We start from the raw sequence: 27,898 nt of genomic DNA, 5'->3' as shown, positions 1-27,898 counted from the left end.
CAGCCCAGGTTTCAGTCTAGCGGAACTGGCTACCTTGGAATCCCAACTGCTCCTTTAGGGTGTCTTCTGCGAATCTCTGAGTGGAGTTAGGCGCCTGCCGACACTTCCCTAACCTTGGAGGCCCAGTACTTGCTTTTCATGAATGAACGGAGCCGGGACTGACTTTGCCTACGGCAAGTGGGTTGAGATAGCTGTTCCCCTTCTTCAGGCAGGGGCAAAAATTGACCTGTGCCTCTCACCAGGGTCAAAAAGTTCCTCAGGGAAGGGTGGGTTGTTCTTTGGGATTAGAGCTGATGAATTCATTAAATATCGGCTTAGGGAGGGGCTGAACACAGTAAAAGAACAGCCTTGAGCCTTGGAGGGTAAAGCCACGTTTTTAAGGAACAATTTAGAGCTGGCCAGGTCGTGCTTAACTTGGATGATCTCTAATCGCGCGAACTGCTCTTATACCCATTTGACAAGTGGGGAAACTGAGGCTTCAAGTGGCAGGAGGTCTCCCACTTTGTTATCAGCAGGGCAGGGAGGGGAAACCAAGACGTTCCAGGTCCCCAGCTCTTTACCATCTGCTCCTCTCTCAAGAGAAGGAAAAACGGTGCCCTACTGTCTTCAGACGTCGCAAGGATCAAGAAGATTTCTTTCTTCATTACCCTGCCCTTGCCAGAATTTCCTGCGCTGTTCCACCTCATTCAACTTCAGGTAGGGAAAGGGATTAGGCGTGGTTCAAAGTTTATTTTATCAGTTCATTTCGTTTTATTCAAAAATTTATATCCTTGTGGCTTTTTCATCTCCTTGTAAAAACTATCAAACAGTACTGCAAAAAGTGGCAGAGGCTTCTGTAGGAACCCGGCTTGTCTCAGGCACTTACTTTGTCCTGCTTTCTTTCCTTTGTCTCTGGGGTATAAAGACCACGCTCAGCTCTTTCCTTGCGCACACACAGCGTACTCCTCCCAAGTACCTCTGGATGGGGGAAGGGAGGCACATTTCAATTTTTAGTGGAGGAAGGTGACAAGGAGGGCGCTGGCTCTGGCCGAGGGGTTCCTGGATCCATCACACACAGGAAGTCCCCACGCGCTACCAAACTCCTGGCTCCAGCTAGAGAGCTTGCGGTCAGGTCAGTGTAAGATGCTGGGAAAACGAGACACTGGGAGGACCGGCTGGCTAGAGAGGCCAACGAAACGGCAACTCTGGTCACGTGACCGGGCCTTGTCTCAGCCCGGGTTTCCCAAGTGCCAGAGCACGTGTGAAGGTTGAACCTTCCGATTGGCTCGGCGGGACCAGTTTGAACGGAGTACGGGAGCCGCGGCGGCTCACCTACGGCCGCGTTTTTCTTTTTTTCTTTTTTTTTTTTTTTTTTTTTTTTTTTTAATTCTCTCTCTTTGGCTCCCTCCTTCCGCGCGAGTCTCTGGAGAAGCCGCAGCGCGAGTTGCCGCCGCTGCTGCCCGGGGCCGGGTAAGTGGGCCTCACTCAGAGCCCGACCCTCTTGGCCCCGGCTTGCGTCGACCCCCGCCGGGCACCGGGCCTGCGCCGCGCGCGGCCCGGGCGTCGGGGCCGCGCCCGACCGGGAAAGGCCGGGAACCCGGTTGGGCCCGATCCTCCTCGCAGCTAGAACGGGCCGGGCGGGGGAGGGGGGAACCGAGCAGAGCTTAGGGGGTGGGGCCTCGGAGCCAGGCCATGTCGGGGCTCCGCAAGAAGAGGGCCAGTGGGACTGCTGGGGTCGGGCTGGAGGGGATCTGATTGGGGGAAGCGTCTGGGGACTGCTTGGGGCCTGATTGGGGGACGTCGCGAGAATCGGGTGTGTGTAGGGGCCTGTTTCGGTGGGGCTTGGTTGGGTCTGATTGGGGGAGGCCGCACTGAAAAGTTGAGCGGGGAGGGGGGAGGGGAGCTCGTTGGGTCCTGACAGGGAGGGGCGTCAGACTTCGGCCTAGAGGGTTTTCCTGGATCTGACTTCGAGGCGTTGCTGGGATCCGTTGAGGGGAATGCCCCGGGGGGTGTTCACCCAGGTCGAACTGGGGGAGGCTGCAAGGATCGGACCAGGGGGTTACTGACACGAGGTGGTGGGGGGCTCGGCCGAACTTGACTGGGAGAGGCAACAGAGATCCGTCAGCAGGGGTTACTGCTGACAGGGTCGGAGGGGATTTCAGGGAGAGGCTTGGCCAGACCTGATTGGGGAAGGCGACTGGGATCCGTCCGGGGGCTCCTATAGTGGGTTGGCCGGGCTTGGCTGGCTCTCATTCGAAGAGGCAGCAGAGACCTATCTGGGGACTGCTTTGGGCCTGATTAAGGGGAATCCTTAGAATTTGGCTAGGCCACAGAGGAGGACATCTGGCATCCACTGAGCTTGAAGGGCAGGAACAGGGGACAGGAGAGATCAGGACGGTCGTCTTGGGACGGTGCATCTGGGGAAGCTAAGAAATTGGACTAGGGCAGGAGGCCTCTGGGATCTGGCAGAGGTTAAGGGCCGAGTGTCGGGGGAAGGGCACTCTTCAGGGACTGTGCCTGCAAGGAAGACACCACGGGGGCCGGGGCGCTATCACGGTCTGGGGCGGGGCCCGTGGATGTGGAAGCGGCTGGGCCCTCGCCCAGCCGCTGCGAGGGAGGTGGAAGCCTTCGGGCTCGGAGCCAGGGTCGGCGGCATGGGCCACCCTGGGACGAGGGCTCTTCGCTGGGTCCCATGAGGATCCGCCGGGCCCCGCCGCCGCCGCCGCCTGTGGCCCGTTTCCACATCCCCCCTCCCGCGCTCCCGAGCCCGCGACTGCGCGGCCGAGGATGGCGCAGCTGGCGGGGACCCCGCACTTGGGCGGGCGTGGATCGGAGGCCTCCGCCTGTCCGCCGAGGGCGTTCCCGTCGTCATGCGGCCACCGCGGCCTCAGGGGCTCCACCTGGGTCTCACACGGAGCCCCAGAGACCCAGCGCTGACCCCGGCCCCTACCCCCGCAGCTTGCCTTGCGCCATGGACTGGCAGCCAGACGAGCAGGGCCTGCAGCAGGTCCTGCAGCTGCTCAAAGACTCACAGTCGCCCAACACAGCCACTCAGCGCATCGTGCAGGATGTATCCTTCCTTCCGGGGCTAGGGGAACCGGGTAGATGTGTGCAGTTTCCAAAGGCCAGAGAGAGAAAGAGAGGGACTGACTCCCCTAGTCCCCAGATTTTTTCTGCTGTGCGGAGGATCTGCCCTGGACAGAGAAGGATTACAATTCCTGGGTCCCATTTCCAGAGCTGCGGGGATTGTTATGGAAAATGATGAAAATTCCTAATGCTCATCGAATGCTAGCATCTACTCCATTAACTACTAAAGTAGGCCCTGGCCCAATGGGGTGGCTCATGCCTGTAATCGGAGCACTTTGGTAGGCCGAGGCAGGTAGATCGCTTGAGCCCAGGAGTTTGAGACCAGACTGGGCAATATAGGGAGACCCCATCTCTACAAAAAATACAAAAAATAGCTGGGTGTAGTGGCATGCACATGTAGTCCCAGCTACTTGGGAGGATGGCTAGAGCCCAGGAGGTGGAGGTTGTGGTGATCTGAGATTGTGCCACTGTACTCCAGCCACCCTGGGCGACAGAGTCAGACCCTGTCTCAAAGAAAAGATATATAGGCCAGACGCGGTGGCTCACGCCTGTAATCCCAGCACTTTGGGAGGCCGAGGCAGACAGATTACCTGAGGTCAGGAGTTTTGAGACGAGCCTGGCTAACATGGAGAAACCCTGTCTCTACTAAAAATACAAAAATTAAGCCAGGTGTGGTGGCAGAAGCCTGTAATCTCAGCTAATCGGGAGGCTGAGGCAGGAGAATCGCTTGAACCTGGGAGGCAGAGGTTGCAGTGAGCCGAGATCATGCCACTGCACTCCAGCCTAAGTGACACAGTGAGACTCTGTCTGAAAATAAATAAATAAACAAATAAATAAATATTTAAACCATGAGCATGATTCACCCCGAAATTTGGATTCCCTCTTTAAAAAAAAAAAAAAAAGGCACCATGGCCTGTTAGTGGGGAGAGCTGACTAGTGGCTGCCACTTTAAGAGGAGCAGGATTCTCCTTCCCTCTCCTGCTCTGGCTGGGTCTTCAGGAGTGGATGGTAAACTCAGACATTTCCACCCAACTCCTTGTATGATTTTTTTTTTTTTTTTTTTTGAGATGGAGTCTTGCTCTGTCGCCCAGACTGGAGTGCAGAGGCGCAATCTTGGCTCACTGCAACCTTCACCTGCTGGGTTCAAGCAATTCTGCCTCAGCCTCCCAAGTAGCTGGGAATAGAGGCATTCACACATCATGCCCGGATAATTTTTTTGTATGTTTAGTAGAGATGGGGTTTCACCATGCTGGCCAGGCTAGTCTCGAACTCCTGACCTTGTGATCTGCTCGCTTTGGCCTTCCAAAAAGTGCTGGGATTACAGGCGTGAGCCACCGCGCTCGGCCCCTTATATGAATTTGATGTGTCTGAGGTGCTCTGTGTCATTGTGGGCTTATTAGGGAGCGGGATCCCCCAGGAGCTGGCAGTCTGGTCCCAGTGGTCAGAGATAGTGTCAGGTAGGTAGTGAGGGGGCCTGGCTGGGGGAAGGCCTCTGTCTTCCAAGTTCCTTAACAGCCTGGCAGAAACTCAAACAACTCAATCAGTTTCCTGACTTCAACAACTACCTGATTTTCGTCCTGACCAGACTCAAGTCAGAAGGTACGCCCTCTGCTCCCTTCCATGCGATCGGGAACCTGCTTTCTCCCCCGTGGGCCCCTGAACCTCAGCCTTCCTCCTCCCAGATGAGCCAACGCGCTCTCTCAGTGGCCTCATCCTCAAGAACAACGTGAAGGCGCACTATCAGAGCTTCCCACCCCCTGTGGCAGACTTCATCAAACAGGAGTGTCTCAACAACATTGGCGACGCCTCCTCGCTCATCCGAGCCACCATTGGTGAGAGGGGCAGCGGGGGTTGGCCTCTGAGGACACACTGAACTCTCACTTCTCAGCATGTTAAGTGTAGTGCTTCATGGAATGCTCCGGCACCCTCTATGGTAGTACTATTACTATTGCCATTTGATAGATGAGGAAGCTGAGGCGCTGAGCTATTAAGGGACCTGTCTGGGTAAGCAGCAGAAGTCAGAAACAGCTGAGGCAGTGCAGGGCCACGCTCTGGAACCACTCCCTCCTGAAACAGTCCTTCTTGCCTCTGAGACAGTCTTGGAACACCTAGAATTTTGTGTTCGGCCTTGGGCTGAGTGCTAAGGGTATAGCAGTTAAAATAATGCAGGTATTCATGTTTCAGGTGCAATGGAATTAGGTTTTCGGCAGAGCCTTTTCTGACTCTTGGAAGGTGGCCTGAGGAAGTTACAGAAAGATGACTAAGAATTGGCCGGGCGCGGTGGCTCACGCCTGTAATCCCAGCAAATTTGGGAGGCCGGGGTAGGCAAATCACCAGAGGTTGAGTTCAATACCAGCCTAGCCAACATGGTGAAACTCCGTCTCTACTTAAAATACAAAAAACTTAGCTGGCCAGGCACGGTGGCTCACGCCTGTAATCCCAGCATTTTGGGAGGCCGAGGTGGGCGGATCACAAGGTCAGGAAATCGAGACCATCCTGGCCAACATAGTGAAACCCCATCTCTACTAAAAATACAAAAAATTAGCTGGGCGTGGTGGCACGCGCCTGTGGTCCCAGCTACTCGGGAGGCTGAGGCAGGAGAATCACCTGAACCCAGGAGTCGGAGGTTACAGTGAGGCGACATGGCGCCCTGCACTCCAGCCTGGCAATACAGCGTGACTCTGTCTCAAAAAAAAAAAATTAGCTAGGCGTGGTGGTGAACATCTATAATCCCAGCTACTCAGGAGGCTGAGGCAGGAGAATTGCTTGAACCCAGGAGGCAGAGGTTGCAGTGAGCCGAGACTGCGACACTACACTCCAGCGTGGGCAACAGAGCAAGACTCCGTCTCAAAATAAATAAATAAATAAAATAAAAACAAAAAAATACTTTTGGGTGGGTGCGGTAACTCATGCCTATAGTCCTAGCACTTTGGGAGGCCAAGGCAGGCGGATCACTTGAGATCAGGAGTTGGAGACTAGCCTGGCCTACATGGTGAAACTCCGTTTCTACTGAAAATACAGAAAATTAGTTGGGAATTACAGCTGGTGGGCACCTGTAATCCCAGCTACTCGAGAGGCTGAGACAGGAGAATCGCTTGAGCCTGGGAGGCAGAGGTTGCAGTGAGCTAAGATAATGCCACTGTACTCCATCCTGGGCAACAGACTGAGATACCATCTCAAAAATAAAAAGTAACTTTTAGTCCTGCAAAAACCCCCTCCCAGGCCAGCAGGAGGATCTGGACTTCCTGAGCTCATTCTATGTGCCAGGCTCTTCGCTAAGTCGTTGAAACTTACTGATCCAGGCTGGGCGCGGTGGCTCACGCCTCTAATCCCAGCACCTTGGGAGGCTGAGGCGGGTGGATCACCTGAGGTCAGGAGTTCGAGACCTGGCCAACATGGTGAAACTCTATCTCTACTAAAAATACAAAAATTTGCTGAGTGTGCCAGCGGGTGCCTGTAATCCCAGCTGTTTCGGAGGCTGAGGCAGGAGAATTACCTGAACTCTGCAGGTGGAGGTTGCAGTGAGCCAAGATTGCACCACTGCACTCCAGCCTGGACTACAGAGTGAGACTCCATCTCAAAAAAAAAAAAAAAGAGAGAAAAAGAAACCTACTGATAACCTTAGTTAGGAGGCTGGTTTTCTTTATCTCTTCTGAGGGCTGGAGGCACTGAGGCACACAGAGTGAGGGGATGTGGCTAAGGTTCCACAGTCCTCACTGTGTACCTACCCACTCAGCACCTTTCTCTCATTGACAGTTTCCACCCTTGGGAAACACTGCCATCTCATGGCAGCAAATACCATCTCTGCACTTAACAGAACCCATATCCAGCTCTGTCACCAGATATGTGCACTGTCCTGGCACCTCAGATGCCTGCTGTATGTAACTCCTGGATGTCTAATAGGCAGTACAAGCATCCCTGCCACCTTCCTGCCCTTACCTCCTTTCCCTCTCTCATCATGCCTGTCCTTACGCCAGACCTTTGCACCACAGAGTCCCCTGCCTCAGATGCCCTTTCCCCAGAAACCTGGATGATTCCTCCTTCACCTCCTTCAGGTCTTGGCTCAGATATCAAGGTGTCACCTCAACGAGGCCTGCTCTGGCCACCCAATTTAAAGTTGCTGCCTTCACTTACAGCCCTTTTTCACCATCTTTTCTGCTGTATTTCCCCCCTTAGTCCTTGGCATATGGCCCCTCCCAGTTGTTTGTTTTTGTTTTGTTTTTGAAATGGAGTCTTGCTCCGTCCCAGGCTAGAGTGCTGTGGCGTGATCTCTGCTCACTGCAACCTCTGCCTCCCGGGTTCAAGTGATTCTCCTGCCTCAGCCTCCCGAGTAGCTGGGATTACTGGTGCCCCCCACCACACCCAGCTAAGTTTTGTATTTTTAGTAGAGATGGGGTTTCACCATGTTGGCCAGGCTGGTCTCGAACTCCCGACCTCAAGTGATCCACCCACCTTGGTCCCCCAAAGTGCTGGGATTACAGGCATGAGCCGCCCATGCACGGCCCCTCCCAGTTTTTTTTGCTAATTTATCTTTACTTCATAGCTTGCTTCCAGCTCCCAAGGGTGAGGATTTTCTGTTTTGCTCTGTGCTGTGCCTCAGGGCCTGGAACAGAGTTGACTCACAGTAAAGCTCAGGGTACTTACTGAGTCAAGGAGTACCCTTCTACCTATGTCAAGGCCAGGAGCGGTGGCACACGCCTGTAATCTCAGTGCTTTTGGAGGCCGAGGCAGGAGGATTGCTTGAGGCCAGGAGTTTTAGGTCAGCCTGGGCAACATAGTGAGATCCCATCTCTACAAACAATTTTAAAAATTAGTTGGGCATGGTGGCATGTGCCTGCAGTCCCAGCTACTTAGGAGGCTGAGGCGGGAAGATGGCTTGAGGCCAGGAGTTTGAGGCTGCTATGGACTATTGATTGTGCCACAGCAATCCAACCTGAGCAACAGAGCTAACTCTATCTCTTAAAAAAAAAAAAAAAAAGGAGAGGGGATGTGGAGGGCATACATGGGCTAGGGAACAGAAAGGCAGCACTGGGGGTGCCCAGTGGGAGGGGGAGGTACTGGGCAGCCCCCGCCCAGCCTCAGGCAGCGTCCTTTCCCGGCCGCCCCAGGCATTCTCATCACCACCATCGCTTCCAAGGGTGAGCTGCAGATGTGGCCCGAACTGCTGCCCCAGCTCTGCAACCTGCTTAATTCAGAGGATTACAACACTTGTGAGGTAGGCAAGAAGCCATGGATGGCCAGAGCGGGTATTGGGGGGCTGGGACCACCACCCACCTTTGTCTCTCTGCCCCTCTGCACTCAGGGAGCCTTTGGAGCCCTGCAGAAGATCTGCGAAGACTCATCAGAGCTTCTGGACAGTGACGCCCTCAACAGGCCCCTCAACATCATGATCCCCAAGTTCCTGCAGTTCTTCAAGCACTGCAGTCCCAAGATCCGGTGGGTGCAGCTCCCTGGGGGCCTCCAGGGAGCCTGGAGTGGGCAGGGTCAGGGTGACCCATGTGTCTGCTCCCTGCCAGGTCCCATGCCATCGCCTGCGTGAACCAGTTCATCATGGACCGGGCCCAGGCACTGATGGACAATATTGACACCTTCATCGAGGTGGGCCGCTGGGCTGGGGGTGGGCAGGGAGAGGACTGAGGGCCCCTACAGCTGACCCTGTTCCTCCCTGCAGCACCTATTTGCCCTGGCCGTGGATGATGACCCCGAGGTGCGGAAGAATGTGTGCCGCGCCCTGGTGATGCTTCTGGAAGTGCGGATCGACAGGCTCATCCCCCACATGCACAGCATCATCCAGGTGTGCATGGTCGAGGCCAGCCCAGGCAGGCAGGCAGGGGGCCGGTGGCAGGGGTCAGGGAGCCACCCCCAGCCAGGCCAGGCCTCAGCTTTTCCCCCCTACCACAGTACATGCTGCAGAGGACCCAGGACCATGATGAGAATGTTGCCCTTGAGGCCTGTGAGTTCTGGCTGACGCTGGCCGAGCAGCCCATCTGCAAGGAAGTCCTGGCCTCCCATCTGGTCCAGTGAGTGCTGCTGCTGCCCACTGTCCCACCCCAGCTTCGACCTCTTGCTATGCCTCTGCCTTCCCTTCTGGTCACCTGCTGTGCTTCTCTCAGTCCACATCCTTGTCAGTTTACTTCAGTATATATTTATGTGTAAGCGGTAAGAATGCCACTTTTTGAAGACTTCAAAATTAGGTAACTGATAAGTGGAAAGAAATGAAAAATCAATGGCCACACGTGGTGGCTGATGCCTGTAATCCTAGCACTTTGGGAGGCCGAGGCGGGCAGATCACGAGGTCAGGAGATCGAGACCATCCTGGCTAGCATGGTGAAACCCCGTTTCTACTAAAAATACGAAAAATTAGCTGGGCATGGTGGCCTGCTCCTGTAGTCCCAGCTGCTCAGGAGGGTGAGGCAGGAGAATTGCTTGAACCCGGGAGGCTGAGGTTGCAGTGAGCCAAGGTCGCACCACTGCACTCCAGCCTGGGTGACAGAGCAAGACTCCATCTCAAAAAAAAAGAAATGACAAATCAACAAAAGCTTCAGGTATGGGTGTATCCAGGAGCTCAAAGGATGTGAAAGGCATCTGTGTGGTCTCAGATCTGCTTCCCTTCTGTTGGCTTCATTCTTAGGCACAACCTTCCCTGTGGGTAGTGCTGTAGCCTTCTGTGCCCTTCCAGCTTAGGAGCTTCAGAGTAAAGAAAAGTGTTTCCAACAAAAGTCCTAAAACTGACCCTCCTTGACAAACTTGGATTGCTTGCCTCTCTCCAAATCGTTTTTTTCCTTTTTATTTTGAGACAAGGTTTTGCTCTGTCATTCAGGCTGGAGTGGAGTGGCATAATCATGGCTCACTGCAGCCTTGACCTCCCAGCTGAAGCAATCCTCCTACCTCAGCCTCCCAAGTAGCTGGGATTACAGGCACCACACCCAGCTAATCTTTTCTAAGTTTTAGTAGAGATGAGGTCTTGCTAAGTTGCCCGGGCTGGTCTCGAACCCCTGGCCTCAAGCAGTACTCCTGTCTTGGTCTCCTAAAGTGTTGAGATTACAGGTGCAAGCCACTGCACCCAGCCTCCAAGTCATTATTATTATTATTTTTAAATTTTTGTTTTTGAGACGGGGTCTCACTCTGTTGCCCAGGCTGGAGTGCAGTGGCACAATCTTGGCTCACTGCAACCTCCGCCTCTTGGGTTCAAGGGATTCTCCTGCCTCAGCCTCCTGAGTAGCTGGGATTATAGGTGCCTGCCACCATGCTCAGCTAATTTTTGCATTTTTAGTAGAAACAGGGATTCACCATGTTGGTTAGGCTGGTGTTGAACTCCTGAGATCGTGATCCACCTGCCTCGGCCTCCCAAAGTGCTGGGATTACAGAACCACCGCGCCTGGCCTTATTTTATGTATTTATTTATTTATTTGAGACACAGAGTCTCACTCTGTCGCCCAGGCTGGAGTGCAGTGGCACGATCTTGGCTCACTGCAACCTCCACCTCCTGGATTCAAGTGATTCTCCTGCCTCAGCCTCCCAAGTAGCTGGGATTACAGATGCGTGCCACCACGCTGGGCTAATTTTTTATTTTAATTTTAATTTTTATTTATTTATTTATTTGGAGATGAAGTCTCGCTCTGTCACCCAGGCTGGAGTGCAGTGGCGCCATCTGCGCTCACTGCAACCTCCGCCTCCTAGGTTCAAGCGATTCTCCTGCCTCAGCCTCCCGAGTAGCTGAGACTACAGGCGAGCGCCACCAAGCCCAGCTGATTTTTTGTATTTTTAGTAGAGACGTGATTTCGCTGTGTTAGCCAGGATGGTCTTGATCTCCTGACCTTGTGATCCGCCTGTCTCAGCCTACCAAAGTGCTGGGATTACAGGCGTGAGCCACCGTGCCAGGCCAATTTTTTTTATTTTTAGTAGAGACGGGTTTTCACCATGTTGGCCAGGCTGGTCTTGAACTCCTGACCTTGTGTTCCGCCCACTTTGGCCTCCCAAAGTCCTAGGATTACAGCCGTGAGTCACCGTGCCCAGCATATTGTATGTTTGTTTGTTTGTTTGTTTGTTTATTTATTTATTTATTTATTTATCATTCATTAGAGGTGAGGTCTCACTATATTGTCCCGATTGGTCTCAAACTTACGGGCTCAGGCAATCCTCCTGCATTGGTCTCCCAAAGTGCTATAATGACAGGTGTGAGCCCCCATCCCCGGCCCCAGATTATTGTTGATAACAGTCTAGGGCTGGGCGGATGGCTCCTGGGGAATAACGAGACCTAGATGTGCAGGTAATGGAGGCTCTGTCACTTACAACTCTGGGCTGCAGCTGAGGGGCTGGCTGCCCAGTCTGTTTGCTCCCCTACCCTGGCTAGTCTCTGCCCTATCTCAGGAAAGTGGCCAGGAATAGGACCGCATGTCCCTGCCTTAATGTTGTGCTAGGGACCAGGCACCGTACCAAGATTTTCAGTGTATTCAGGGGTCTGTAATTCACTGAGTGGCCAGGCCTGGGTCAAGAGCTTTCCTGCAGGCTGAGTGCCATGACTCATGCCTGTAATCCTAGTACTTTGGGAGGCTGAGGCAGGAGGATTGCATGAGCCCAGGAGTGTGAGGCTGTGGTGAGCTGTGATCGCACCAGTGCACTCTAGCCTGGGTGATAGGGTTAGACCCTGCTTCTAAAAAAAAAAAAAAAAAAAAACCTTTCTGTGGAGGTAGGAGTGGTATCATTTATATCCTAATCATAGCGGCAGAGACTAGATTCCAATAATTCCCCAGAGGGAAATGGATCGATTTGTACCTAGCAGTACCATCATGCTCTGCAGGGTCTGCTCTGTGGCTGATTGGGGGGCTGGTCACTCTGTTGACACCTGTTTGCCTCCTCCCCAAGCTGTGCCTCCCCCCAGCTTTTGCCACGGCCCCTGCATCCCCATAAACAGCCCCTCTCTGTGCAGGTTGATCCCCATCTTGGTGAATGGGATGAAGTACTCGGAAATTGACATCATTCTGCTCAAGGTCAGGCAGGGCCCACCCAGCATGGGTGGGCATGGGCGTGGGTGTCATGGCTGTGGTCCCCAAAGTACTTAACAGTCTGCCTGTCCCCCAGGGGGATGTGGAGGAGGATGAGGCTGTCCCCGACAGTGAGCAGGACATCAAGCCACGCTTCCACAAGTCACGCACAGTCACACTGCCCCACGAGGCTGAGCGGCCTGATGGCTCCGAGGACGCGGAGGATGACGATGATGATGATGCTCTGTCTGACTGGAATTTGAGTGTGTGCCCCTGCCTTGGGGTGGGGTTGGGGTGGCAAGCCCTGGACTCCCTCTTGGGAGGTGACTAGAAGCTGAGGCAGAAGCTGATTAGAAGCTGATCGTGGCCGGGCGCAGTGGCTCACGCCTGTAATCCCAGCACTTTGGAAGGCTTGAGGTGGGCGGATCACGAGGTCAGGAGATTGAGACCATCCTGGCTAACACAGTGAAACCCCATTTCTACTAAAAATACAAAAAATTAGCCGGGCGTGGTGGCGGGCGCCTGTAGTCCCAGCTACTCGGGAGGCTGAGGCAGGAGAACGGCATGAACCCGGGAGGTGGAGCTTGCAGTGAGCCGAGATAGCGCCACTGCACTGCAGCCTGGGTGAAAGAATGAGACTCTGTCTCAAAAAAACAAAAAAAAAAGAAGCTGATCGTGAAGATTCTGATCATGGTCTCTGATCCTGGGAGTACAGTCAAGGAGGGTCGGCCACCTGCCTGAGGGGCCGCCCTGAGCCTCCCCATTGTCCCCCCTTCCCCAGGGAAGTGCTCAGCGGCTGCACTGGACGTCCTCGCCAATGTCTTCCGGGAGGAACTGCTGCCCCACCTACTTCCGCTACTCAAAGGCCTCCTCTTCCACCCCGAGTGGGTGGTCAAGGAGTCGGGCATCCTGGTGCTGGGCGCCATTGCTGAGGGTGAGTGCACCTGATCTCTGAGCCCTGTGCTGGCATGAGACTGTAGGGCTGGCTCACATTACTGGCCACACCAATGCCTCAGCTCTCCCTGGAGGCCTACTCACCCCACTCCAAACAGCTCTGAGATTTCAATTCTCCCCTTGGTTTTTCGGCCTGAAAGGAACCCCTGGAGCCCCACAGTGCAAGGCCTCTTGTTCATTCTCGCAGGCAGGCAGTTCTTTCATGTTGTAAGCGTAATTACAGCAACAATGATAATAACAGCAGGCAAAGCTGTATGCTTGCCTTGTGTACTTACGTAGACAAACATCCTTGGCCCTCACCACCACCTGATGAGGTGGGTGCTGGATCCCAGTCTCAAAGATGGGGAAACTGAGGTACAGAAAGATTGATGCCACTTCCTTACAATCACCCAGGGTGTGTCTGGGCCTTAAACCTGTTCCTGGCTGCCAGGCTGGCCTGCCAGAGTCAGTAGTAACCCATGGTAGGTGGTGTTTCATCAAATTCAACCTGGTGTCCTGTAATTGGTGGGGTTTTCAGGCTCCCATGGTCCCGATGGGACATAAAACTTGTTATAGGAGGGCTTTGTGAGTCCGTCGGAGGCATGATATACCATTGCCTCAGCATCCAGACCTGTGCCAAAAATTTCAGGCATGGCAGCAAAAACCCTTAACCTTGTAAGCTTTGAAAGTTTGTCTAAAATTTGTCTAGTTACTGTGGTGCACGCCTGTAATCCCAGCTACTCAGGAGGCTGAAGCAGGACGACTGCTTTAGCCCAGGAGTCTGAGACCAGCCTGGGCAACGTAGGGAAACCCTCTTTCTACAAAAAAATTTTTAAAAAGGCCAGGTGTGGTGGCTCATGCCTGTAATCCTAGCACTTTGGGAGGCTGAGGCAGGCAGATTGTTTGAGCCAGGGTGTTCAAGACCAGCCTGGGCAATGTAGTGAGACCTCATGTCTACCCAAAACAAAAACAAAAACAAAAAAACCTGATAACATTAGCCGGCATGGTGGTAAGTGCCTGTAGTCCCAACTAATTGGGAGGCTGAGGTGAGAGGTCCAGGCTGCAGTGAGCCATGATTGCGCCACTGCATTCCAGCATGGAGAACAGAGTGAGACCCTGTCTCAAAAAAAAATTGTCTAAAGAAATGTTTTGACATGTAATATGTGTTTAATGTATCTCATGTTAATAGGGTATATATCACACAATACGCTTACATATGTTAATAGATTACATAAGCTGTGTTATTTATTTATTTATTTATTTATTTGAGACTGAGTCTTGCTTTCTTGCCAGGCTGGGGTGCAGTGGCACGATCTCGGCTCACTGCAACCTCTGCCTCCCAGATTCAAGTGATTCTCCTGCCTCAGCCTCCCGAGTAGCTGGGACTACAGGTGCATGCCACCACGCCCAGCTAATTTTTTTGTATTTTTAGTAGAGACAGGATTTCACCACGTTGGCCAGGATGGTCTCGATCTCCTGACCTCATGATCTGCCTGCCTTGGCCTCCCAAAGTGCTGGGATTACAGGTGTGAGCCATCTTGCCCAGCCAGCCACCGCGCCTGGCCTCTTTTTTTTTTTTTTTTTTTTTTTTTTGTTGAGATTGAGTCTTGCTCTTATCGCCCAGGCTGGAGTGCAGTGGTGTGATCTCGGCTCACTGCAACAACATTCTGCCTCCTGGGTTCAAGCGATTCTCCTGCCTCAGCCTCCAGAGTAGCTTGAGATTACAGGAATCCGCCACCAGGCCTGGCTAATTTCTTTCTTTTTTTTTTTTGAGACGGAGTTTTGCTCTTACTGTCCAGGCTGGAGTGCAATGGTGCAATCTTGACTCACTGCAACCTCTGCCTCCCCAGTTCAAGAGATTCTCCTACCTCAGCCTCCCAAGTAGTTGGAATTACAGGTGTCCACCACCACACCCGGTGGATTTTTTGTATTTTTAGCAGAGATAGGGTTTCTTTCACCATGTTGGTCAAGCTGGTTTCGAACTCTTGACCTCAGGTGATCCATCCACCTCAGCTTCCCAGAGTGCTGGGATTATAGGCGTGAGCCACCGCACCTGGCCTGTATTACATGTTTATGGTAAAAAGATCTATAGGAGTTGAACTCAAACTGGTAAACATAGATCTTGTGTCTTGGATTATTGGGGGATATGCTATTATCTTTGTTCTCTTTAAATAAAAGAGCAGTGTTCGTGATCTTTTAAAAAAACAAAACAAAACAAAACGCTGGGTGTGGTGGCTCAAGCATGTAATCCCAGCACTCTGGGAGGCCAAGGCAGGTGGATCACCTCACGTCAGGGGTTCAGGACCAGCATGGGCAACATGGCAAAACCCCATCTCTGTTAAAAATACAAAAATTAGCCAGGCATGGTGGTGCATACCTGTAGTCCTAGCTATTGGGAGGCTGAGGCACGAGAATCACTTGAACCTGGGAGGCAGAGGTTGCAGTGAGTGGAGATCACACCACTGCACTCCTCCTTGGGGGACAGAGCGAGGCTCTGTCTCAAAGAAAACATTAAAAAATTTTTTAAAATGGCTGGGCACAGTGGCTTATGCCTGTAATCCCAGCACTTTGGGAGGCCGAGGCGGGTGAATCAACTAAGGTCAGGAGTTCGAGACCAGCCTGGCTAACATGGTGAAACCTCATCTATACTAAAAATATGAAAAATTAGCCACGCATAGTGGCCCACGCCTGTAGTCCCAGCTACTCGGGAGGTTGAGGCAGGAAAATTCCTTGAATCAGGGAGGTGGAGGTTGCAGTGAGCCAAGATTGTGCAACTGTGCTTCAGCTTGGGCAATAGAGCAAGACTCCGTCTCAAAAAATAATAATACATTTTTTTTTTTTTTTTTTTGAGACAGAGTCTCGCTCTTTCCCCCAGGCTGGAGTGCAGTGGCGCGATCTCGGCTCACTGCAAGCTCCGCCTCCCGGGTTCACGCCATTCTCCCGCCACAGCCTCCCGAGTAGCTGGGACTACAGGCGCCTGCCGCCGCGCCCGGCTAATTTTTTGTATTTTTAGTAGAGACGGGGTTTCACCGTGTTAGCCAGGATGGTCTCGATCTCCTGACCTCGTGATCCGCCCGTCTCGGCCTCCCAAAGTGCTGGGATTACAGGTGTGAGCCACAGCGCCCGGCCTAAAAAATAATAATAAATTAAAAATTAAACAAAAATAAGGAGAAATAGAAAAATCACAAACGGCCGGACACCTATAATCGCAGCACTCTGGGATCTGGGAGGCTGAGGTGGGATCACCTGAGGTCGGGATTTTAAGACCAGTCTAGCCAACACGGTGAAACCCCGTTTCTACTAAAATACAAAAATTAGTCGGGTATGGTGGTGGGTGCTTGTAATCCCAGCTACTTGGGAGGCTGAAGCAGGAAATCACTTGAATGTGGGAGGCAGAGACTGCAGTGAGCCCAGATCACGCCACTGCAGTCTAACCTGGGCGACAGAGCAAGACTCCATCTCAAAAAAAAAAAAAAAAAAAAACAAACTCACAAACGTCTTAAGAACTGTTTCAAATGCAAGGTGCTTTTATTCCATTTGGGTGACTGCTGCCCCATAAAACCCCTCTCACTATGTAACGGAACCAATTTTGAATTAATGCATGAATTCAATTAACACATTAATTAATGCATGAATTGAATTAGCGCAATAACACGGGGCTCTTTGGCTGGGCGTGGTGGCTCACACCTGTAATCCCAGCACTTTGGGAGGCCAGCGCGGGTGGATCACGAGGTCAGGGGACTGAGACCATCCTGGTCAACGTGGTAAAACCCCATCTCTACTAAAAATATAAAAAATTCTCCGGGCATTGTGGCAAGGGCCTGTAATCCCAGCTACTCGGGAGGCTGAGGCAGGAGAATGGTTTGAACCAGAAGGTGAAGGTTGCGGTGAGCCATGATCATACCACTGTGCCCCAGCCTGGGCGACAGAGTGAGACTCTGCCTCAAAAAAAAAAAAAAAGATAACCCGGGGCTTTGGGATGAGAGGCTTCTGCTATTTCCCCTCCTGTGCCTGCCTTTACCTGGCTCTGTGAAATGAGTCTGGGCCAGTGATTTAACCTCTAAGCCTCAGTTTCCGTATATGTTGTGTGCGGCTGACTCTTCTCTCCATAGGGTAGGTGTGGCTGGGCCCAGCTTGTTCCTGGGGCCCAATCAAACTGCCCCCTCTTGGTTCCCTTTCCTTGTAGGCTGCATGCAGGGCATGGTGCCCTACCTGCCCGAGCTGATCCCGCACCTGATCCAGTGCCTGTCGGATAAGAAGGCCTTGGTCCGCTCCATCGCCTGCTGGACGCTGAGCCGCTATGCCCACTGGGTAGTCAGCCAGCCACCCGACATGCATCTCAAGCCCCTGATGACAGAGCTGCTCAAACGCATCCTCGATGGCAACAAGAGGGTACAGGAGGCGGCCTGCAGGTGACCCTGGACCCCTGATCCCACAGCCCCTACTCTCCCCCGGCCACCCTCTGGGAAGTGATGACACCTGTGACCGTTGATGTGGAACTGATTTCTCTCGTATTCGTACTGGCTGATCCTGAATTGCCTTCCCCGACTGCCCATGGCCCAGTGTCACCTGCCATGGTCCACTGAGCCCCCCGCCTCATCCTCCCTCCCGCCAGTGCTTTCGCCACCCTGGAGGAAGAAGCCTGCACGGAGCTGGTGCCCTACCTCAGCTACATCCTGGACACCCTTGTCTTTGCCTTTGGGAAATACCAGCACAAGAACCTGCTCATCCTCTACGACGCCATTGGCACCCTGGCCGACTCTGTAGGCCACCACCTCAACCAGCCGGTGAGACCCCAGAGCGGTCCCGCCTCCTGATCCCCGTGCCCCTGGGCATCCAGTGACCTGGTGGCAACCCCGTGTTGCACGCCAGGGACGTGGCCGTGACCTCGACAGGCAGACAGACAGACCCGGCCCCGCCCTCGCCCTGCTCCCCGTCTAGTGGGGGAGAAAGACAGTTATGAGACAGCGTGGTAAGTGCTGTGCTTCGGGAACCAGGAGGCGGTGACCCAGGCTCCCAGGGGGGTGGGGTGGGGAGGGCAGTGCTTGGACAGGTGAGAAGAATGAAGGCCTCGAGGTCTGGCCGGATGGCAGGCCTTTCAGGGTCCCATGAGCCACAGTGAGGCGCTCAGGCCTCACCACTTGGGCAACAGGTGCCTGAGTCACAGTGTGCCACCCTGACCCAGGGAGCGCCAATTTCGTGCTCCTTCTCCAGGAATACATCCAGAAGCTGATGCCCCCACTGATCCAGAAGTGGAATGAGCTCAAGGACGAAGACAAGGACCTCTTCCCCCTGCTGGAGGTGAGTGGGCTCCTGCCCCTCACCCGAAGCCCATCCTGCCCACCCCGCCTGAGTTCTCCCCACCTGCCTTCCTCCCTGCCAGTGTCTGTCATCGGTGGCCACCGCCCTGCAGAGTGGCTTCCTGCCTTACTGTGAGCCCGTCTACCAGCGCTGCGTCACCCTTGTGCAGAAGACACTGGCTCAGGCCATGGTGAGCACCCCTAGGCCCGTCACCTGTGCTTCTGCATTGGCCTGCCTCGGGCCTGCTCCACTCACCCGTGCCCCATCCCCATCTGTGTCTAGATGTACACCCAGCACCCCGAGCAGTATGAGGCTCCCGACAAGGACTTCATGATTGTAGCACTGGATCTGCTCAGCGGCCTGGCCGAGGGCCTGGGTGGTCACGTGGAGCAGCTGGTGGCCCGCAGCAACATCATGACATTGCTGTTCCAGTGCATGCAGGTGGGTGGGGACCTGGACAGTGATGACACCCAGCAGCCTGCGTGGGCTGCCCCGGCGGGAGTCAGGACCTGGTTGTGCCCAAAGGAAATCAGGGAAAAGGCGCTGTTCTAATTATTTTAAAGAGTAATCCTGGAGGCCAAGGCAGGAGGATTGCTTGAGCCTGGGAGTTTGAGACCAGCCTGGGCAACACGGTGAAATCCCGTCTGTACTAAAAATACAAAAATTAGCCAGGCGTGGTGGCGGGTGCCTGTAATCCCAGCTACATGGGAGGCTGAGGCAGGAGAATTGCTTGAACCCAGGAGACGGAGGTTGCAGTGAGCTGAGATCATGCCACTGCACTCCAGCCTGGGCAATAAACTGAGACTTTGTCTTCAAAAAAAAAAAGAAAGAAAGAAAGAAGGAAAGAAAATAGAAAACATGAAAGCCCAAGTCCCTGCCCCAGCACAGTTGGCTCTCCGTATCTGTGGGTTCTACATCCCAAGATTCAAGCAACCTCAGATTGAGAATACTCAGAGGAAACATTACGTCTGTACTGAACGCATACAGACATTTGTTCTTGTTATTATTCCCTAAACAATACAGTATAACAACTATTCCCATATTGTTGACATTGTATTAATGATTTAGAGATAATGCTAAGTGTACAGGAGAATGTGCATAGGTGCATATGCAAACACTATGCCCCCCCTGCACTGCCCCCCACCTTTTTTTTGTGACAGAGTCTCACTCAGTCACCCAGGCTGGAGTGCAATGGTGTGATCTTGGCTCACTGCAACCTTCACCTCCAGGGTTCAAGCAGTTCTCCTGCCTCAGCCTCTCAAGAAGCTGGGACTACAAGCGTGTCCCACTATGCCTGGCTAATTTTATTGTATTTTTAGTAAAGACAGGGTTTTGCCGTGTTGGTCAGGCTGGTCTCAAACTCCTGACCTCAAGTGATCTGCCTGCCTCGGCCTGCCGAAGTGCTGGAGATTACAGGCGTGAGCCACTGCGCCTGGCCCTAACACTATGCCACTTTATATCAAGGACTTGCACATCTGTGGATTTTGATATCTGCGGGGACCTGGAAAGAATCCCCCACGGACACTGAGGGATGACCGTTGGGGCACTGCCATCTCCCATTTGCAGATGTCGGCTGGAGACTAGGGAGGTTAAGGAACAGCTGGGAGCCCTAGAACTGGAAAGCGGCAGAGGCTGGACATGCATCAGGGACTGTGCCCCCTGAGCTGTCCTGGTTAGGAGGAGGGGAGCCTAGCCACATTGATCTTTCTTGAATCCCCAGGATTCGATGCCTGAGGTCCGGCAGAGCTCCTTTGCCCTCCTGGGAGACCTCACCAAAGCCTGCTTCATCCATGTCAAGCCCTGTATCGGTACGACACTCGCCTTGTCCCTAACCCATGACCCCAGCCCCAGCCTCAAGTGATGGAGAGCAATACCCGGGGATGACTGTGACCACATTGGGATGTATTCGTACTGTCTGATGGGGCCTGCTGGACTAGGTCCTGCAGCTTACCCTGGCTGGCCCTCCTTCTCAGCACCCCTGTTTCTTCCCACCAGCCGAGTTCATGCCCATTCTGGGCACCAACCTGAACCCAGAGTTCATCTCCGTCTGCAACAACGCCACTTGGGCCATTGGTGAAATCTGCATGCAGATGGGTGAGTGCCTGCAAGTGGCAACATGCCCCCCGCCCCCAACCCCCGCCCCGCATTAGCCTGTTCTTAACCTGGGGGCGGTAGCCTAGCTCTGACTGACAGCTTCCTTCAAGGGAAGTCTCTGGGGGGTCGTCAGGGGTGGATCCAAGCAGAAAGGTCATTTGTGATTGGCTTCTCCAAAGAGGAGGGATAGGATGGCTGTTCTGATTGGACCGTTTTGTGTAGTTGGCTAAAACTCATTCGGATTGGTTGGGTGACTTTGGCTTTTTTCTTTTGACTTGGGCAGCGTGTTGTCACCTTAGCGACTCCAGGGAAGCCTCTGATGTTTGGAGGGTGTGGGTCTGTCCCTGGTTGGCCAGGGATTCTGGGTGGGGATTAGCCGGAGGAGGTCTTTCGTTTCCTCACTGGTAGTGGTTGGCCAGTCTTTAGTTGGAACTGGGGTGAGTAGTGAGTGAGGGAGGCGGCCCCCTGGCCCCCTGTGGGTGGCGGGGGCTGTGCAGAGCTCTGATTGGGTGCTCCCCCAGGGGCAGAGATGCAGCCTTATGTGCAGATGGTCCTCAACAACCTGGTGGAGATCATTAACCGACCCAACACACCCAAGACACTGCTGGAAAACACAGGTGGGCACCTGGCCCGGCTGCTGCCTGCACCCCTGTCCGCCTTCTGGAGGTGGGGTTCTGGGCTGGGAAGGGCATCAGAAAGGGCCTTGTCAAGGAACCAAGGAGGGTGTCTGGAAGTACCTGGAAGGGGGCACTGGGAGAAGCCCCAAGAAAGATGCAGCCTCAGGCTGGGTGCAGTGGCTCATGCCTGTAATCTCAGCACTTTGGGAGGCAGACCACCTGAGGTCAGGAGTTCGAGACCAGCCTGGCCAACATGGTGAAACCCCATCTCTACTAAAAAATACAAAAATTAGCCGGGGGTAGTGGCATGTGCCTGCAATCCCAGTTACTCGGGAGGCTGAGGCAGGTTGCACTGAACCAAGATCATGCCACTGCACTCCAGCCTGGGCAACAGAGCAAGACTCCATCTCAAAAACAAAACAAAACAAAAAACAAAAAGGAAAGAAAGAAAAGGAAAGGGAAAGGAAAGAAAAATAAATGCAGAGAGACCTGAGAAGAGACTCAGGTGTGATGAGGAGGACCCCTGGCTGGGCCAAGCTTGGGGGACCAGGGTGGCTGCAGTAGCCATTCCCTTGGGGCTCATGGGGCGGGGCTTGGTGCCTCGTGCCAGAGGCCCCGCCACGTACCGTCCCGGGGCCACTCGGGGTTGCAGGTCGCCTGACGAGTCCCTCTGCCATTCCAGCCATCACCATCGGCCGCTTGGGCTACGTGTGCCCCCAGGAGGTGGCACCCATGCTGCAGCAGTTCATCCGGCCTTGGTGTGTGTCCACGTGTCAAGCCTGCTGTGTGGTGGGCGGGACGGGCCCAACCCCCTCCCTCGCCTGTGCACTTCTAGCCCCATTTGCCTACTGACTCCCTGCCCCGCCCCACCCCCACAGATGCATGTCCCAAGCCCACTCACTGATACCCAGTGACCCAGCCTTCCACAGATGCATGCCCTGCCCGCCCTCTGACCTCCAGCTGCTCACCTTCCCACAGGTGCACGTCCCTCAGGAACATCAGGGACAATGAGGAGAAGGACTCAGCCTTCCGTGGCATCTGCATGATGATTGGTGTCAACCCAGGGGGCGTTGTGCAGGTTGGGGCAGCTGGGCTCTGAGGGCAGGTGCGGGCGCTGGGCTCGGGCGGCCCCTCACCTGGGATCCGTCACATTTCAGGACTTTATTTTCTTCTGCGATGCTGTAGCCTCCTGGGTGAGCCCGAAGGATGACCTTCGGGACATGTTTTATAAGGTGAGGCTCTGACTGGGCCCTGATCTAGTTCCGGGAGCAGGCAGGGGTGAGACCATCTGGTAACAATGGGCCTGGGGATGGGGGAAGAGGCGCACTCCCCTTGTTCTGCCCCTGCCTACCCCTCACCACCACCCTCCACACAGATTCTCCACGGCTTCAAAGACCAAGTTGGGGAAGATAACTGGCAGCAGTTCTCTGAGCAATTCCCGCCGCTGCTCAAGGAGAGGCTGGCGGCTTTCTACGGGGTCTAGGTGATCATGGAGACTGCCAGGTGAGGAGAATGCAGCTGGCAAGTCAGCACTGTCTTGGGGGCCGAAAGGTCCCAGGCCATGACCTTCCTCCTCCCCCTGCAGGTTTCTGTCTGCGTCGTCGTCGGAGGGATTACTGGGGAGTGCGCTGCATCCAGAAGTCGCTGTGCCCTGGTTGAGGGGGGTTAGGGAGGAGTGAGTGGGACTCAAATCCAGATGCCTTCCCCGTCCGTCCGTCCGTCCGTCCACCTGCCCTCCTGGCAGGTGGGTGGGGCCACCATGCTCATCCTACAAACGGGGAGGTGGGGGGGACTTCTGGTGGGCAAGGGCCCCTGGGCTCTAATAGGATCATCTCTGGCAGCCCACTTGGGCCAGCTACATGGGAGGGAGGAATCTACACAGCTGACCGAATCCGGCTTCAGATGAGGTGAGGGAGGAGCAGGTCAGGAGGGGGGCCCTTGTAGGGACGCGTACACTCACACAGACACACATGGCCACACGCATGTGCAGGTGCCATAACCGGCGAGGCTGGGCCAGCCGCTCCACCATTTCCCCGACTGCATGGAGACAGTAGAATTAGTGAACCCCTGAGTTAACCCGTAAGGCCTTCCGTGTAACCTGCATCTAGAGTTTAAGAAGCTTCTGCTGTTTTGCTGGAATTGGCGGTGACTGGGGAGGGCTGGGTGGGTGGGGGGCCTCAGGCGGGATCTCGGGGCGGGGGGAGAAAGATGGTGACCTTGGGAGTCGCCCTGTCAGCACGCACATGCTTGGGACCCGCTCCACACACTCCCTGCCAGCTTTGTTGCAGCCTCAGCTGGTGTGTCTCCGTCCTTGTCCTAGCCTGGCTCGCAGGGTGAGAACCACTGGACTGGCTGGGGCTGGCCAGAGGTCACCCTTTCTCCTTCCTGTGTGCTCCAGTGGCTTTTGAAGACACTGGGTTGGGACCTTTTTCCTGAAGAGAGCTGGGTGTAGCCAGAGCTACTGGCACCTACCCCTAGCATCTCTCTCTGTAAGCAGCTTCAGGGGCAGTCCGTTTCTCTGTGCTTCTGAAAGCCCCCTTCTCACGTTTCAGGCCGGAGTTTTAACTCAAGGGCCGGGACAGGGGCATTTGTTTGATGATGACAGAGGACACAGGTTTATGCTTTGCCAGCAAAAAGGAAAACCAAGGCTTGGTGGAAGGGAAAGGTGGTGTGTCCCCTGTGCCCTACTCCATCTCCCTGGGACTTCCTGCTCATCATAGTACCCAGTGAGCCCAGAGATCCTACTAGACTGGGTCAGCAATTCTAGAGAACCTTCCGGAATAGTCTGGGAACATGGTCAAGGTGGGAGGGGCTCCCCTAGAGAGGGTGGGGGTGTAGTTACTTCCCAGTTGGCCAGAAAACTGGGCCCTGCAGACCCCCTTAGCATTTTTTCCCTTTTTTTCCTTCCCTGCTTTCTACTTCTTTGGGGAGCCCCTTGTGTTTTGGAGTTTGACTGCAGTCTTGCATCCTGGGGCTTGCTCCATCCATCCCTCCTCGGCGCCAGACCCTCCATCCATGCCCTGTGTCTCTCCATAGTCAGGGTCAGGCCCTGCCTCTATTCCAAGGGGCACTCAGTACACATTCCATAAATTAGCTGGGTGTCCCTGCACGCCCACCCCATGAAACTCGAGCAGGTCTCTGGAAGCCATTTGTTAAAAAAAAAAAAAAAAAAAAAAAAAAGTTTGAAAAATACCTTTTAATTTTCTGGTAATTCCAGTTCTTTGGAGCATCCTCTGCTGGGTCTTGGGGTGTGTGGATGGATTGGCTGTCTGATGGGATTGGTAACCCCTCACTACTCAAGATGGGGGGGGATACAAACACCTTCAGGGAAGGGGAGCCTGGTTCTTCTCGTTTTCCTTTTTTTTTTTTTTTTAAAATATTTAATTTTTTAATTTATTTTTGGTTATTTTTTGCACAATGAAGTTTCAGCTTCTCAACCTTCTCCCCTACCCAGGGCTGTGGACCCAGACTGGCCTTGAGCCACAGTCCCTCTTTCCCTCCTCACCCTCTTCCCCCTGCGGGCTCCCGGGTCTGTCCATTTGTTACTGTGCTGTGCTGGGGATTGGCGCCGAGGTGGCGTGAGATTCCACTTGTGTAGAACTTTGTTGAGTAAAGATCAGTTTCTTGTGAACTCCTTAGTCTGTGGCTTCCTGTGTCCTTGGCTTTGGTAGTGAAGAAATGTGGGGGGGGCACTGGGGATACTTGAGAGTGGGAACATAGATGAATGTGAAAGATGGAAGATTAAATTTGTAACATATATGAAATGTGCAGCTCATTCTCTGGGACTTCAACCACTAAGGGTGAGCCATTAGTGTCACAGCCCAGGTTCAAGATGCCCCTCTGCCGTAGTTTAAACTGAGCGGTAAGGGGTGAGGCCTTGCCGCACTCTTATCATCAGCTGACCCTGGGTCAAGGTTTTCCTAGAAGGCTCAGCCCAGCCCTAGGTCTGAGGGTAATTTAATTAATATTAGTTACAATTACTCAGGCAAATGAGAAGTAGTTTCAGCTGGGGGGGGGGGAAACCCACAATCTTCAGAATAAATTTTTTTTTTTTATTTGAGACCAGGTCTTGCTCTGTCACCCAGGCTGGAGTGCAGTGGCACAATCACGGCTCAGTGCAGCCTCAACCTCCCTGGCTCAAGCAATCCTCCCACCTCAGCCACCCAAGTAGCTGGGACTACAGGTGCATGCCACCATGCTGGCTAATTTTTTTATTTTTATTTTTTTTTGAGACAGAGTCTCGCTCTGTCACCCAGGCTGGAGTTCAGTGGCGCAATCTCGGCTCACTGCAAGCTCCGCCTCCCGGGTTCACGCCATTCTCCTGCCTCAGCCTCTCCGAGTAGCTGGGACTACAGGCGCCCGCCACCACGCCCGGCTAATTTTTTATATTTTTTAGTAGAGACGGGGTTTCACCGTGGTCTCGATCTCCTGACCTCGTGATTCGCCCGCCTCGGCCTCCCAAAGTGCTGGGATTACAAGCGTGAGCCACCGCGCCTGGCCAATTTTTTTATTTTTTGCAGAGGGGATTTTCGCTATGTTGCCGAGGCTGGTCTTCAACTCCTGGGCTCAAGCAATCCACCTGCTTTAGCCTCCCAAAGTGCTGGGATTACAGGTGTGGGCCACCGCCCCCAGCCAGAATAAAATCTTATTGCAACCCTGGTGTGGCCCAAAGATCAACGTGGGAAAATTAAAAAATACTGACACACATCCAATATTCAACAAATAAGGCCTGCATTCTAGTGAGAGGATAGACTATAAAAAGTGGAACTGTGCTAAGTCCTATAGAGAAAAACAGGAAGGCAGAGAGAATGGTGGGGGAAACGGTTGAAATCTTATGTAGGGTGACCTGCAAAGGCCACACTGAGAAGACAATGTTTGAACAGAGCCATGTAGAGAAGAGTGTCAAGTAGAGGAAACAGCAAGGACTGCTCAGATGACCTACATGGATTGGTTAGCTGCCTGGCTCAAAAGAGGCTTTCAGTAAATACCTGCAGTTTTTTTGTTTGAGACAGAGTTTTGCTCTTGTTGCCCAAGCTGGAGTGCAATGGTGCCATCTCAGCTCAATGCAACCTCCGCCTCCCAGGCTCAAGTGGTTCTCCTGCCTCAGCCTCTCGAGCAGCTGAGATTACAGGTGCCTGCCACCACGCCCGGCCAATTCCTTGTATTTTTAGTAGAGACGGGGTTTCACCATGTTGGCCAGGCTGGTCTTGAACTCCTGACCTCAGGTGATTAACCCACCTTGCCTCTCAAAGTGGTGGGATTACATGCCTGAGCCACCGCAACCGGCCAACATGCTGTTTTAAGTGTGATGTTAGTTAGGCCAGGCGCAGTGGCTCACGCCTGTAATCCCATCACTTCAGGAGGCTGACGCGGGCGGATCACGAGGTCAGGAGTTTGAGACCAGCCTGGCCAACATAGTGCGACCCCGTCTCTACTAAAAAAATACAAAAATTAGACGGGTCTGGTGGCGCGTGCCTGTATTCCCAGCTACTCTGGAGGCTGAGGCAGGAGAATCGCTTGAACCCGGGAGGCGGAGGTTGCAGCCAGCCGAGATCGCGCCACTGCACACCAGCCAGGGCGACAGTGTAAGACTTAGTCTCAAAAAAAAAAAAAAGTGATGTTATTGTTAAAAGTAACTTTCTGCCGGGCGCAGTGGCTCATGCCTGTGATCCCAGCACTTTGGGAGGCCGAGGTGGGTGGATCACAAAGTCAGGAGATTCAGACCATCCTGGCTGATATGGTGAAACCTGTCCCTACTGAAAATACAAAAATTAGTTCAGCTGGGCGCGGTGGCTCACGCCTGTAATTCCAGCTCTCAGGGAGGCAGAGGCGGGAGGATAGCTTGAGCCCAGGAGTTTGAGACCTGCCTGGGCAATATAGCAAGACCCCGTTCTCCACAAAAAGGAAGACAAAAAAATAATAAGCATAAAAATTAGTTCGGCGTGGTGGCGTAGTCACTTCTGTAGTCCCAGCTACTCGGCAGGCTGAGGGGCAGGAGAATCACTTGAACCCGGGAGGCGGAGGTTGCGGTGAGCTGAGATCACGTCACTGCACTCCAGCCTGGGCGACACAGTGAGACTCCGTCTCAAAAAAAAGAAAAAGGTAGCTTTCCACCAGGCGCGGTGGTTCACGCCTGTAATCCTAGTACTTTGGGAGACCAAGTGGGGGGCGGATGGCTTGAGCTCAAGAGTTCGAGAACAGCCTGGACAACGTAGTGAAACCCTGTCTTTACAAAAGAATACAAAAATTAGCCGGGTGTGGTGGTGCGCGCCTGGAGTCCCAGCTACTTGGGGGGCCGAGGCGCAGGATCACTTGCGCCCAGGAAGCGGAGGTTGCAATGAGCCAAGCACTCCACTTGGAGGACTGCACTGCTGTCCTCCAAGGTTGGGTTGGGGAATGGGGTCTGGAGAGGTAGTTCTGAGGCCCCAGTTCCTTTCTCAAAAAAAAAAAAAGTATATAAAAGTCACTTAACTGAGGCCTCTGCAGTGTAACTGCATATTTCAGGCTCTGGGAAAAGAGGCAAGAGTTCCAATCGCTACTCCTTAAACTCGGAAAGGGGCCTTTGGGTTTCTAAGCTCAGTGTCACATATAACAGATGCCTTCGTTAAAGCAGTGTTTATTTTATGTCTAATTTAAAGAGACAGGGTCTCACTATGTTGCGCAGGTTGGAGTACAGTGGCGTAATTATGGCTCGCTGCAGTCTCGAACTCCTGGACTCAAGGGATCCTACCCCTTCACCTTCCTGAGTGGCTGGAACTACAGGCGGGCGCCACCCCGCCTGGCTTGAGTTTCGTTTTTAGCTAGAGTTGGCTGGCTCTCGGTATCGGCACGACAAGAGATGCTAGTTTAAAAAGCGCAGAAACAGGAACCTGCATCTTCCAGCCTAAGGCCGACGCAGTTGCA

General features: G+C 53.6%; 1 protein-coding gene and 2 non-coding genes across 10 annotated transcripts; all 3 read left to right on the top strand.

Moving 5' to 3' along the window:
* Window positions 1-24,633, top strand: TNPO2 (transportin 2). 8 transcript variants are annotated; one of them, XM_032169807.2, is made up of 26 exons: window positions 1-177; window positions 580-696; window positions 2,938-3,049; window positions 4,590-4,665; window positions 4,749-4,898; window positions 8,175-8,281; window positions 8,369-8,502; window positions 8,583-8,664; window positions 8,738-8,860; window positions 8,968-9,086; window positions 11,996-12,056; window positions 12,148-12,313; window positions 12,832-12,984; window positions 17,170-17,395; window positions 17,599-17,770; window positions 18,198-18,284; window positions 18,367-18,474; window positions 18,567-18,725; window positions 20,005-20,092; window positions 20,280-20,378; window positions 20,900-20,995; window positions 21,648-21,753; window positions 21,974-22,073; window positions 22,153-22,227; window positions 22,371-22,498; window positions 22,581-24,633. In XM_032169807.2, the coding sequence occupies exons 1-25, from the start codon at window positions 143-145 to the stop codon at window positions 22,476-22,478; spliced, it is 2,859 nt and encodes a 952-aa protein (XP_032025698.1). In that variant the 5' UTR covers window positions 1-142; the 3' UTR covers window positions 22,479-22,498; window positions 22,581-24,633. The 8 variants fall into 8 exon arrangements, with proteins under 8 accessions (XP_032025698.1, XP_032025696.1, XP_032025699.1 ...); XM_032169808.2 differs by having other exon boundaries at window positions 2-177; window positions 21,678-21,753; XM_032169805.2 differs by having other exon boundaries at window positions 1-696.
* Window positions 17,447-17,516, top strand: LOC116479797 (small nucleolar RNA SNORD41). Its single transcript, XR_004251102.1, has one exon. It is a non-coding gene; the product is annotated as a small nucleolar RNA SNORD41 (small nucleolar RNA).
* LOC131380908 (small nucleolar RNA ZL2) lies at window positions 20,134-20,210 on the top strand. Its single transcript, XR_009209201.1, has one exon. It is a non-coding gene; the product is annotated as a small nucleolar RNA ZL2 (small nucleolar RNA).
* Window positions 24,634-27,898: the final 3,265 nt, after the last annotated feature.

The sequence above is a fragment of the Hylobates moloch genome, unplaced genomic scaffold (assembly GCF_009828535.3).
Source record: "Hylobates moloch isolate HMO894 unplaced genomic scaffold, HMol_V3 SCAFFOLD_12, whole genome shotgun sequence".
NCBI lineage: Eukaryota > Metazoa > Chordata > Mammalia > Primates > Hylobatidae > Hylobates > Hylobates moloch.
Note: the sequence above shows the minus strand (reverse complement) of the source record. Positions and strands in the feature narration are given on the sequence as shown.